At 35.4% G+C, this 14,550-nt stretch overlaps 1 protein-coding gene across 1 annotated transcript in view; it reads right to left on the bottom strand.

Annotated features, from left to right (window-relative positions):
• Positions 1 to 8,390: 8,390 nt before the first annotated feature.
• Positions 8,391 to 14,550, bottom strand: part of LOC127849748 (uncharacterized) — a 16,778-nt gene continuing 10,618 nt past the window's right edge. The window contains exons 2-8 of the mRNA XM_052382498.1: positions 12,948 to 13,068; positions 12,333 to 12,620; positions 11,485 to 11,719; positions 10,855 to 11,216; positions 10,364 to 10,605; positions 9,590 to 9,679; positions 8,391 to 8,448 (exon numbers count right to left, since the gene is read on the bottom strand). Of these exons, the coding sequence (XP_052238458.1) occupies positions 8,391 to 8,448; positions 9,590 to 9,679; positions 10,364 to 10,605; positions 10,855 to 11,216; positions 11,485 to 11,719; positions 12,333 to 12,620; positions 12,948 to 13,068 (1,396 nt within the window). The remainder of the gene's footprint in view (positions 8,449 to 9,589; positions 9,680 to 10,363; positions 10,606 to 10,854; positions 11,217 to 11,484; positions 11,720 to 12,332; positions 12,621 to 12,947; positions 13,069 to 14,550) is intronic.

Here is a 14,550-nt window from a genome sequence, read left to right as displayed (position 1 = left end):
TTCATGACCTGCGGCGGCAATAGCTTTCACGAGGCGAACATGCCACTCGCCATGGACTAGTTTCAGATTTAAAAACGCATATTTGGTCAATAAACCAACATTTGTAAAGATAAGATTTGACTCATTATATTATCCGTCTTTGGAAAATGCGACCATATAATTCTGTATTCCTGTGAAATGGTCCTCAAATCCATGCCACGAACGTTCAAAGGTGGTAGCCGATTTTCGAAAAGCATCGTTTGTGTGTTCCAATGTATTAAATACAACTCCTTGATTGGGATTGTCAGTATCAATAACAAATCCATCCGTGTGTGATCCAGTTTGAAGTCCAGCACCATTGACGGCCATCACAGTAAAGTAACAGCGCGTCCCTGGATTTAGTTAAATATTCTCAAGACTGATGTTTGTTGACAGTCCGACATGAATTTGTTGAAGTATGTCATCATCTGAAAATAATGTCATTTAGTTAAATTTTCAACAGCAATATATTAAACTGTCAAACTTGATAAGAATAAAATAAGAATTACGCTTTTTTAATTGGATTTTGCACAACTGGTTAAGATGCCAGTCACGTTAATTGTTCCTTGTACTTAGTTCTGTTACTTACTGTGAGGTGAGGTTCCAAGGCTGACGCTGAAATGATCATTGACGCTTTGCTGTTCAGTAAACAGCCCTTCCCAACAAGCAATTATATTGTCCGTCCAGTCAATAAAGTCGAAATCCTGAAAGCAATTACCTTCTCTGATATAAAGACCGCGTCTCATATTCGGTGGTATTTTATCTATCATAATTGGAGACGACTCGAACACAGTGTATGTATTTTCGCTATACCAAGCCTTTACATAAACGACATTACGGTCCCCATGTACCAATGAACGATTACTAGTAAATGGTAGACAATGAATAAATTCTGATCTGAATCCAACATCTGTCCATGGATTTTCTAGTCTCAGATCGTAAATACATTCGCCAACAGCGTGTCCATGTACGCCAATGCTACATTCAAAGCGATGCATATTTTTAAAAGAAATACTTTTATTGGTTTGAGGCCAATTTCTACTCAAGCATGCCGATGAAGCCGAAAAAGTGAGTATTTCATGTGAAAGCCCTCCATATACATCAAATGTTGGTAAACTGTGATTGTTGACACCTGCTTTATTACATGTTACGTTGGATCTTACTTCTACACACGGACAATCGATAACTGCGCAAGTACAATCTCTGTTACTAAAATGTATGTCACATGAATGTTTTTCGATTTCTAAAATGTAACCCCGGGTACTCCTAAGTTTACTAAAATGTACCCCTCGTACGGAAAATATACTAAAACGTACTATTGAATACTTACTCTAAATAAGTCGTTGTAGGCTCATTTGTATTCAAATATTATGTTTATATTTATATCAATATTCTGTATAATGGCCTCTTTACTATCGAAACAAAACTCAAAAAGCATGTCGAGGCAGGTTTTGTTCAAAGAGAATTTGGTTTTGTATTGTTTTACGACATCAGATGTTGGGCGGAAATTAAACTTAGGTAAAGCCTAATTTTGGTCGGGTGCGTTTAAGTACATTCTTCCTATCCGGGGTACTTTATTCAATTTTTCTTAAGAGTTTCCGAGGTAATTGTAAGAAGTACCCGAGGCGACAATGACAAATCGAGCATAAGTTGAAATCAGCAAAGACACGCTGTTAAGCAACGATATTTTAGAAAATGTTCAGACAGTCATTTTTGTTGTATCGTTATTTTTTCCCGGCATGTGATTATGAATAATTTCAATCATGTGAAGGATCATGGTACACGTGTTTAAGACTCGCTAAATAAATAAAATTACCGTTTAAAAGAGTGCGGAATTGAAATGACTTACGTTACTTGAAATTTTAACTTCGGCGTTTTATGTGGGAAATTGATGGATTTCTTTGGTTATTGTATACATGTATAAGCCGTGTGCAATTGTAGCAACTTTTACCTTCATTCGAAATTGAGCTTTTTTTGTTGTTTGCGTATTAAGATCCCAGTTTTCACATCAAAGTCCATCTAAAAAATCTGATGTGTATGCAAAGTTTAATTTGAAATCATTTTCATTAAATACAAGTGTTAAAATTGGAAGAAAAAAAAACAAAAACATTTTTTCTCAATTAATTAATAAGGAACCACCACAAGGTACAGTAATAAAATAAAGCATTATTAAAGCAACACAAACAGCACTGATTAAATCTATGATCACTGAACCGAGTTTAAAAATGGCCAATGTTATAGCGATTTCATTAGAAGCATATTGAAATTTAATTTAATGAAACCGCAGTCTATGCGTCAATGCGATGGCCCGAACGTGAAGTCCCGTGGGCGAGAAAGTTTATATTACTAGTATATTTATGAAACATTCAACTTAATGTTAAAGGGACTTCTTCACAAATGTTAACATTTTCGAAAATGTCACCAGAAGCTTACACAAAACCACTACAATAGGCATACTTTTGCGTTTAAAGGTTAGTTGAAACACTTTGTTGGTAAAACACGTTTTGCTTTATAATCTATGAAAGCATTGCTATCTACCCGATTCCGATTGACTATTTTTAATGAATAAAATTATATTTTCACATTTTTTTCAAGTCATGAGTTTTATTATGCTTCTTTTAACATTGTTCAACATTCTCAGAGATGTTATTTATCCAAAATGTGAACCATTCCTTTAAAGTAATGTGCACATTTGAAAATCGGTTTGGTGTTTCTGCGTCAAGTAATACAAAATACACACGTGAAATATATTTGTTAATTCTTTTACATATTAAGCAAATTTGGTTAGTCAGTGTAGCCTATCAATTTATCGAGAAGTACAGCAGCATGTTTAGTGGAGATTTCCGGATTAAAGGGACTATATTATATCAGTGCCTGTCGAGGACACCATCTTAATAAAATGAAAATTTTATTTAATGTATAACTTACTAATGGCATATAATATATGGTGCAACTCTCTATATTTTATAAGAAAATATCGTATGCATTCAGAGATATAAATCATTGTTTGGTATATAGCCTGTTTGCTTTCCCTTTGATGTTTACATTTTGAAATCATAATTGTGAATATTCTATATATCCATAGGTTGGACACATTTATTTTACCTGAATTATAGGTTTTATTTTGTCTGGCTTTTGCTGATATGTCTATCATAAATCCAATTTTGAATTATATTTAATTAACTAAATGAAAAAGTTGTAGTTAAGTACATTTCTACAAGTTTTCCGTTCCTTTAAAAGTTGGTAGCGAAAGCATTTTATATACAATCGATTCGAGCAATAAAAAATCACACACACACAAATATAACAAACACTTAAACAGAAACACAAATAAAATAAGAGACTTTTTCTACTTTTTCTGATCTGAATCCAACATCTGTCCATGGATTTTCTAGTCTCAGATCGAAAATACCTTCGCCAACCGCGTGTCCATGTACGCCGATGCTCCATTCAAAGCGATGCATATCTTTAAAAGAAATACTTTTATTGGTTTGAGACCAATGTCCACTCAAGCATGCCGTTGAAGCCGAAAATGTGAGTATTTCATGTGAAAGTCCTCTATATACATCAAATGTTGGTAAACTTTGATTGTTGACATCTGCTTTATTACATGTTACGTTTGATCTTACTTCTACACACGGACGACCGATGACTGCGCAAGTACAGTGTTTGTTACAAAAATGTATGTCACATGAATGTTTTGTGATTTCTAAAATCCCCATTTGATTTGTTGTCCCAGATAATACATTCACAGTGACCCTTGCAATCGAACTGTTAAGCCCAACATTGTTTTGCGCCAAGATCGACAGAACAACTGATTCACTAGGATTTATTGTTTCAGTCAGTGAGAATGCAGAATGAACGAATTCGTTTTGATTGTCATTTCGAATAGTTATTACTCCATTCGAAAGTTCATGCAAACTGTAGGACCGTGATACGGTCACGTAATAGCTTTCGATTCCAGATTCCTGGTCGTGGAACCCATACCATGTCAGAAATACATTTGTTACTTTATTTCCATGGTAATCGTCGTAGTTCATCCAGGTCAATGGTGTTTTAAATCCCCCGAGATGTGGTGGAGTAGAATCAATTAAAAGGTCGGTGGTTCTTTCAGAAGAGAAAAGTCCGGCAGCGTTACAGGATGTTACAATTACATTGTATTTGTCCCCGTCATTAAGCCAGTTTTTTTCCATCTACACTGACAGTCACGTGTCGTTCGGATCCTAAGACAAGCCTTTCAACAGGTGTATGACCTTCGTGATGCGTTTTTAAAGAAATCTCATGCCGGACAATAGGGGTGATGTCGTCCTTAAATTCCCATTCGAGACGTAAGATGGATTTTTCCCATAGTGATGATTTACCCCTTGCAGAGTTGTAAGTTAGTAAGAATTGTGGAGCTTTCAATACAATCGGAGGTGTATCGTCAATAATAAAGATGTCGGATCGTTTTGACATATTCATGCCGACCCCATTAAATGCCCACACGGTTGCTATAAGCGAACTGTTTCTTGGGAGAGTTATATTGGAAATTATAATTGAAGAGTGAAGAAGCCGGTTTGATAGCGCAACAACATCACAATCGCCCTGAGGAGTTGATACACAAACTTCGAAATGATCAATATCTGAATGTGGATCTTCAAAACCTTGCCAACTTATTCTTAATGATGATCTATAACAACAAAATTTGTTTTTTTTTAATGCATCACAGAAATAAATACTTAAAATATTACAATTAGTAAAAATGTTGCAAACACAACAAGTATTGACATACCGATGACCTAAATATTTTGCATGACTTTCCCCTGGACCCACGTGTACAATACCACGTATTGGAGGCCAATTGTCGACAATAAGACCGTTTGATACGCGCCTGGTACAAAGGTTTGCATTGTTGCACGCCTCGACAGTCACAAAGTATTTTTATCCAGGTACAAATGGACCATTACATAAAAACTCTGCAATATATTAGTATGAATTCATGAATATGACAGTATGTGTACGAGGAATGTCGAATTTCTTTAAATGTTTTCTCTTTTGTGTTTTTATCATATCATTCAAGGGCCTTTAATAAACCGAATGTTCCAATATCTTCTTTTTATAGCGATTAAAATAGGACGTCATTCCTTATTTCTGGTGTATACATATTTGTGCGTCTTATTTTATTCGGATTTTTTTTTCGCTTATTGTGTCTTATTGTTTCTGTAATACGTGCAATCTCACTTGCTTGTATATGCACATATATAACTTTACATGGCGGAATACATGTAAATTACGAAGGCTGATCCGTGACGTAAAATGTTGATAAAGAAGTGATGTGATTTGTGAATGACTCTTTTCAATGGCAAAACACTTCCAGAATTAATATATGGATATTATTTGCACTGCTGAAATAACTAAAAAAGCACCTGTATTATCATATGAAGACATTAATAACGGACAGAATTATACTTTTTGGCTCAAACGGCCGAAATAGCATTCCTTCATGTTTAAGGTACTTTTCGTATGATAATTATTTCAGTGTTTTTGATGGGATTTGATTAATATTTGAAAGTTACAATTATGGTATGATCGATGATCATATTTTGATCCTTTGCTCACATCACAGACATAAACGGAAATGAAGCAATATTTAAGGGAATTTTTTTAATCAAAGCTTACATTATATTTTGTGAAAGTTTGTTTTAAGGTGTTCGTATTTTCGGCTGTTCCGATCAAAAAACTGCTTCGGATGTAAGTTATGTAAACCTAGCAATGAAATGCGTGCTTGGCAGAAATAATTTATAATTGTATGGTATGGAATAAATCCAAAATGTAATATAAGCATAAGGATAACAATTTAATTTGGCTTAATGGGATAACATGAATGAATTTAGTAAAACTGGCAATTAATCCACGAAGTTCTGACGAGCTTCATTTTCATTCCTGTTTTACCATTTCTTTCATTATCGCATGAAAGCAACCAACATTAAATTCAATCATAAATTCATTGCAATTGACTTCTTGTATTTCTACATGTATATTAAACAAAATAGTAAAACCTCCAATACCTTTCATCTTTCCAACATCCGTTAGTGGCCGTATATACGTATCGTATAGATCTGTCCCAAGACCAACTCTAAAGTATGCTATGTCGCTCTCCGTGTCGTAAAAGTCTTTCCAATAGGCAGTGATGACGTAAATGTCACTTTGGTAATCAACGTCCTGTACGTTATTGGTAGCGTTTAAGTTTTGTTAGTATTACAAAAGGGGAATAACCGCCATAAATTACTGACGTCTGTATAGTACAGCTTGTAATAAACACATTTAGTGACTTATAGTGATCTTGTTAGTTAAAACTCAACTTTAAACGTATTGATAGCAATTCTTTATTTAATGTGTACCGGACATTAAAATGCACCTAACACTGACTAGAATTATGATTCGTATTATTAGATAGACAAACTATGAAAAGTGATGTCAACCAAAGGCGATTATATAAACACCTCGTCGATTGCCGTTTCATTTATCAACATTTATCATAAAATGAACTTGATTTTATTTTTTATTTAACTATTTTAATGTTGAACCTAACGTGTCGCCATTTGTTCCAAAAGTAATCTTTTATAATAATGTTCTTATGATATTTTGCTTATTGGTAGCTGTATTTATTTCAACTTCGAAGATTGATTTCTATGGTTAAATAATGGCTGTAGTCCACGAATAGGCTGAACGCAAATCAAGATATATAAGCATAACCAATACCCCCAGCTCCTCTAAAAAAGTCAATGACGTGCCCTCCGGTTTGAGCAGTTCGATCCAACACAAATCTTTTTGACACCGAGTTTGAAAACAACCCTGCTCGATTGATTGCCTAAACCAAGAATAACGTTTTGTATATTCCCATATGTATATATAGGCACGCATCAATGTAAAGCTTAAATACAAAATAGGCTTTATAGATGCATTTATCACAACAACAAAAAACAGGATTGAAATAAAGCCAATTATCTTACTTGTACAATTACGAGATAAAGATGCCCGTCGATCATTTGCGCACAATTTACTTCAACGAAGTCGGTATAAACTTTAATTTCCGACATGATATCTGCGACACCTTCGATTGTACCAATTCCAACATTGTAATGGTCCAAGCCACTCTGAGGATCTGAAAATCCTTCAAAACTAAAAGTTGCAAGATCTTGGTTGATGAATGTGTTTCTCTGAAGGTTGTTTAAAATCGTCACAATGCCATGCAAAGGAGGAGATGTATCTATGATAAACTCCAATGTATCCGAACTGGTAGACAAACCTGCATAATCCGTTGCTGGAAAAATATCGTCTCGATAAGTACAACTGCTAAATATGTATGGAAATATGCTCACAAGCTTTCTCATTGTAAGTGAGTTATAAATACTGAAATTTGAGACGTGGTTATAAATAACGTTTAATTTAAGGGATAATGAAGCGCATTTTTAAGCGTTGATACATGCTGTATGATATTCTGAGCTTATAACATGTATTCGGCAAGTAAAATAAATAAAGACAGTATGTATATTTTACAAGCAAGTGAAATTTAAAAAAATGTGTGAACATATAGGTTAAGTATTTAAACTAATAAATAGACATGCTTAGTCCGTCGTGCAGTTACTATGCATTTATTAGGTGTATATTAAAACCTGATACCATTGACCCTGAAGAAAACTGGACTGCCATCAGATTATGTTGACAGCTGCAACATTGCAGATGTTTCCATTCCAGTTTTTACAATTTTCGCAATATTGCTCGATCCGGCTTTTGTGCCTAAATTTAGAATATGGTTAATTTTCAAAAAGATTGAATATATAGATAAATGAAAAACGTTTGAAATGTGAAATGGATACACAATTACTATTTATGCATATACATAAGTAGTGATGCTATTACTAAATGAGATTTCTTGCCTGTTTCAATAGTAAAATAATGCAGTTGTGCAGGGTACCCACATATGTTGGCATCAATATTGTCGGTAAATCCAGTCCATGTAACAATGACGTTGTTTGGATTTGTAATAAATCCTCTGTGATTATGGACGTGAACTTGACCTTTCGTGGGCGGAAAACTGTCCAATATGAATCCGTCGCTACACGAAGATATTTCATCCAGAGTTTCTTTGAAATATTCATGTTCTTCCACCGTATAGTTCGAGTACGCACATATGAATTATAACTCATTATGGGATATGTATTTCTTGTCCAATTCTATGTAACTATACTCTGTTTCATACTTCCCAATGCAATTTATGTCGGCTGCACAATTTTCGGGAATGTACAGAAACTTCATAAGATACCAGGTAACAAAACGCTCAGAACCGTATATCAGAGAACCGGTTACTGTAGAATCCACATGACCTATGTTCAGTTCAGAATCGTGAAGTAATGTATGATGCTGTCCAATATCGGGAATCGAAAGCAACTGAAAGTTAAGACGAAACAGTTTAATATTATTTTGTGTCATGATTTAATAACATTAAATATCGTTAAAACAATCGGTATACCTTTTTTATCAAAACCCAACTTCTGCTGACACGAAGTCTTTTCTAAACCACTCAAAGAAAATACCCGGACGCAAAGAAAAGATGCATGATGTCCGCGGGCTGGTAGAGGAATATTATCCTCAATCTGTATAAAACAAGTAACAAGCTTATTTAACTTATTCAGAAATAAGTATACACACAGTGTTTGTATTTTTGAACTTCAATGAATTAAGCATGGTTTGCAACTTAACGTACGTAAACTTAACGTACCTGAACGGGTGTCTCATTGGGAAGCACATTTTCCAGACACTCAGTATTTTTCCACCTTCATTATCGCGACTTAAAGACCATTGGTAGAATGCAACGTTGTCGCTCTGTCCAATAATTTCCCATGTCGCTTTAACATCAGCACACTCCTCAACATTTTTTAACTTTAACTCAGCTCGGATAAACGAAATGTCAGGGGCTTGAAATTCGACTGTAAATGACCTTGAATGACTCGGACAGAGACATCTTACATTGTTGCACATTTGTAAGCTGGCCTTATAGCATGTTTGTTCTTCAAAATTCATATTATGGAACGTAAGATCAAATGATTCCACAGATGCTTGAGATGGTGCAAACACAGTTTCTAGATCAGAGCCGTTAACAGATACGGATGCAAGTAATGAAGCGGAAAATACAATATCCTCTGTAGTTGCATTTTTTCGAAAAGTCCAGCTAATATTCAATTGATTGTTGTTCGGAAGGATATTCTCAGCAGGGCATCTATTTATTCTCAAACGGAATATATTTCGATTGGATATGTTTAGCTGCACTTGCAGATTAGGCTTTTCGGTATACGGTATCAGAAAATAGAAATCATCTCTGATTTGGACCAGAGCATCACTTGTGTCTATTCTCAGTACATTTTTCCATTTACTGTCTTCGGCGAAGAGAACATATCGCTGCCCAATGATGAGTGGAAATTGTAGTTCGATTAACGTACTGTCAAGTGCAATTGAAACTTCCATACCATTTGAAAAGCAGTCCTTGCCAACGTTTATTTTAAGTTGATTTTTGAGAGATGGTTCATCATACAATCGGACTCCGTTCGACGCGGATGTAGTGGAACCATCGCTACAGGTAGCCTTCACAAGGAAAAAGTATATTGAGTTGTTACTAATTGAACTTGAATTAAGGCAAATTTTGTTAACATCTGAAATGCCTTGGAATGGAATGACATTTGCAGATGTGCGATTTAACCCTATGCCAACCTCTAGAGAAACAGTTTCGTGATGTTTAAATCCTTTCCATCCGGCACACACAACGTTTGCAGTAAAATGCACATCGATATCTGTTGCAATGTTCATCATTTCTGGATCCAAATCAAAAACAGATCCGTGGCCTGGTGGAAATCGCGAAGGCAATCGAAACGTTTCGGTTCTGATCGATGTACAGTGACCGGCATTATTGTATAGGTGAACATTTACATAAAACAGTAATCCATCTCCGTTGTCGTGATTTTGGAGACGACTAAGAGGATATTTAAAGCAGCCTCCAGTATAAGGTGGGCACGGTGTAGAAGACTCTAACCGCCATTCAAGCAGTGGACTGAAAACCATTTCATCATGACCTAAAGTAGATTAAAATGATATATATTTGAGAATACAAATATTATTTATAATACAAATACTTTAACAAATACAAATAATATGCTTTAACTATAAAGATTGATTGCTGATATATGTATTACCAAATTGAAATGAAATTTGATCTAATTTAGCAGTTTGTTCATCGTCATAGAATGTATCTGCTTGCCAGCTAAATACAATAGTTTCGGCGGCGATGGTAACTCGTGGAATATATTTGTACTGCGGCGGGGTTTGGTCGATCAAGATAGGACCCAAAGTAACGATGTTCGACAATCCTGCCTTATTTACTGTTTTGATGAAGACATAGAGAAGTTCTTCGGATCCAATTGCTTCATGTCGATGTCTGAAGTATGTGTTTCTATCGGTAGAAATATAGTCAACCAAACGTGGCGCATTCAATTCTGTTGTGTCTAGGCCAAGCCCAACATAAAAGTCATCTATTTGACTTCCTGATTCCTCGACCTCCCAATTAAGAACGATATCATCGTTTGGCATATAAACAACTGTTTCCTTACTGTATAATGTCAGGTGTTTACAAAGAAAATTTGATATATCTTGGTCTTTACTTGCCGATAAATCTGTAGGTAGAGAGTCTACTATAATGGTGTCCGTTGTTAAATTGCATATTCTTAAACAGGTTGTTGTGTTATTCAGCGTGACTTTTTGAAGATTTGATTGTAATAAATAAGGTATTCCTTTTTGGCAGATAACTGTCTCGGTCCATGCAGCATGCCCGATTGTTAAGTTACGAATAAGAGGGGCTGAGGTATCTCTTGTGATTCCATCCGAGCAAACAGGCTTTGAAGACTCCATGGCATGGTTAAGAGCAATAATGGTCACGAAGCGTTTTCCTGTGAAATTTGCTGGGAAACGAACGGATGTTTCAGTTAGTTCTTTGTATACCATAATCTCAGTCACTTCTGTAAAGTTGTATAGTTCATTGTTTGTCAAGCATCTGGCCGCAAGCCCTAACCTGTATAGTTTGATTCCACTTTCATGATCAATAAATCCATGCCAATGAATAACAAATGAATCCTCACTCGTGTAATCAATATCCTTGTAATCCAAAGGACCTATAATAAAATATTATACACTACAAGGAGACTAACTTATTCCGGAAAAGCTTTAAAAAAATATTTTAAAACATTAGTATGTATGATCCACGTTCTAAATTTTTGACAATGTTTATGAAATAACTGTTTTTTACTAAAACACATTTGAACTTATTGCTTTTTTTACAATAACGATACATTTACAGATGTTTGATTATCTATAACATTAGCCCGTTTATATAGTTTATCAAAAACGGTTTAAAGGCTAAACATTGGTCAAATAATTTACCTTCGTAAATTACTCCTTCTTCTGGTGGTGACTTATCAACAAGCACATCCATGCGCTCTTTTGTTGTAAGCAATGCGTTGTTAGTTATTGTTATTGTGAAGAAGTACTTCCTGTTGTGGTTCCCGATATGAGTATGTGCATGAACGAGTTCATTAAGCGGGATTGAGTAGTTGACAAATGCACACATTCCTATGTCTGGGCAATAGCAATCAACAGTGTCAGCTGGGCATTTTGCCTTAAATAATTTTATAACAAATACAAGATGAAACTGTATGTTTTCAAAATAATATACACAATAATTAATCAGTATTAAAGTTTAAGATCTGTACTAGGAATATTGACTTTTTTTCTCATTCTTTGCATACTTCCTGAAAGAGTTTAAGAAAAAAGAAACCGGACAAGGTTTGTTGGATATTCTTATTTGCAAACCCTCAATAATTTTCCCAACCTTATGAACATAGATTGGCATCGATTTACATATAAATGTGGTATATGTGCATTTATGATATACAACGAGGTGTAACTAGTGGAATAACGAGAAAGTAAACAAGCACGTGCTGTTATCTGCCTTAGAAAAGTAGACACAGAGGCAGGTGGTGTTTATTGGTTCGTATTAGAAACGCTTTCTTTTTTAATTACAAAACATATTATGGTTTTACTTAAATTCTCGGAGACCGTTCGGGGTGTTGAAGATGAAATAAATTAGGCGATATTAAACGAGGTTCTTTACATGTTTAAAACCTTAAACTCTACATTTATAACGTTACCCTTAAAACACATCATCTATTCGCAAATGATATACGCACGACGACTTGCAAAAAACATTAAAAGGATAAATACAAACTTACGTTTTTAGCCTCGACTACACCTATATTACCGCCTATTAACACTGTTGTGGTATCGGCGATTCCGAATTCCCAGCTAATCATTTGCAGTCCACTATGCGGGTCCAATGCGTCGAACGTCATCTGCATCTTTGACAAATCCGTGCTGTTGTGAACATATAACATCTCATACCCGTCTTTCATTAACCAAATGTTAGTTAAATGGGGTGGTGAGCGATCAATATAGACGGTTCTAGACTCATTGAAAGTATTGTCGGCAATATCTACAGGCCGAATATTAAATGTATAAGTCTGTCCATCATTAACATTTACATTTGAACAGAATCTTTGACTCAGGAAGTTAGGTACGAGTTGTTCAACTGTAAATGCGCCATTGTTGAGTTTCCAGGATACGTAATATTTTATTATCCCATGCACATTCGGTGTTCCACCAATGTTAAGAAGGCCAGTGGTATGTTCGTATATGCCGGAAATATGGGACTCAGCCACAATTGGATTCAATAATTCGTTATAAAAATAGAATTCATTGTAGAAATAGCCTGTCCAGTTAAGACAGATATCACGTTGATGAGTGTGCCAAGTAAAATTTGTCTTTGAGGATGCTGAATCAAAGTAAACTCGATTTTCGTTCCATGTTTTTATGACGCTTGAGTTGTCGTACAACATAAACCTTCTCGTTTGGCGAATGTTGTATGCAACATCCTTGACCTCTAGCGTTATACAATACAGTCGTGGTGAACTGGTAGGCAGCTCAATTTCGTGAAAAGTGGAGGAATTTACCAATATTGTATAAGTGTTTTCGATATAATTAACTTTCAAAGATCCATTGAACGGCGGTACTTCGTTGACCGTTATTTGGTAACTTTCAATAGACGAAGCAGTATAACTTTCCCCTCCATTTGGGACTGGATCTACCCAACCGTTGAATTCAACTGTCGACAGTTTGGATCGTGTTACTCGCTTCTGAATAGTTAATGGTTCGGAGGAGCATGAACCAAGGTTGGAGCAATGTTCTGGTGGTGCGATGTCGTATCTGTAACACACTTTCCTATCTTTTTTAACTTTATTGTAAGGAACTGCTGCCAATATGGTATTTGGTGTGGTTCTTGTATCCTTGCTTTTCAGGTAATCACCCCCAGTTGCTTCAAATTCCAAACACAATCTGCAGTTGTAATAGAGTTTCAAAGGTTAGACAAATGTCAGTACAAAACATACGAGAACGACAGACTCAATCGAAATATTGATGCACTACAGACATGAAAAAAACTTCTCGTAAGCTACAGTTATGCCTCAAATGTGAGATGTTATCGGGCAACTGTAATTTTTCGAATAAAAGATGTTCGGAATAAAGTCGCTATATTGTATTTTAGTTTTCTGCATGCATAAAATAACTGAAAACTTCTTACGCTTCCCCGTTTTGTAGATTGTACTTTGGTTCGTTGGTGGTTACATTGCCCGAGTTATGATGTGTTTTTTTCACGTTGGTGCTTGATGATGTATCGACCAATTGGGTATGCGTGGATTTAACTTGATAGGAACCTTGAAGAAGTTAACATCACTAAGACTTTTTGATAAAATAATACGTTAAACAAATTTTCATTTCAAATCGAAAATGTCTACAATAAAGAGTACTTACAGGTAAATCCAAACAGTTACCTGAAACAGTTTGGACTTTAAATGTTACTGTTGTGTCGCTTATGCCAAAGTTCTCTTCTTCGATGAAGGCGGGTCGCTTGGGATCAATAATTAAAGAAAATGCCGATGTCATATTAAAACTCATAATGCTCGGTTGGTAGTTTCCATACATATCCGCCAAGTATTGACAAGCTGTTGACGCGCTTGTGCTCATGGCTCGTATTTTGTCACCGTTAGGTCCAATAGCCACGGTATCACATGTTAAAATCTCAGGAAGTTGTGTAGGTTGGCAGGTGGTTTCCCCTGCGTCGACCAAACTGTAGTCAACAGTTGAACTCTTGACAAAGCCATGAGTGCATTGACAATCCTTGGTAAGGGCCTGTGGTGCTGCATGTTCCAGGCCAGCAATAGTGATTGTTCCATGCGCACATTCCTAGATGAAGCAGGATTATATCATTAAAATTGCATTGTCAATTGTCAAAGTACTAAATCAAAAATAACTCATGGTTGAAGAGAAAAAGAAAGCATTATTTTGACCAATAAGTATACATCAATTATGTTGAACAATAAGTATACATCCATGAGT

This window comes from Dreissena polymorpha, chromosome 11, assembly GCF_020536995.1.
Source record: "Dreissena polymorpha isolate Duluth1 chromosome 11, UMN_Dpol_1.0, whole genome shotgun sequence".
Lineage (NCBI taxonomy): Eukaryota > Metazoa > Mollusca > Bivalvia > Myida > Dreissenidae > Dreissena > Dreissena polymorpha.
Note: the sequence above shows the minus strand (reverse complement) of the source record. Positions and strands in the feature narration are given on the sequence as shown.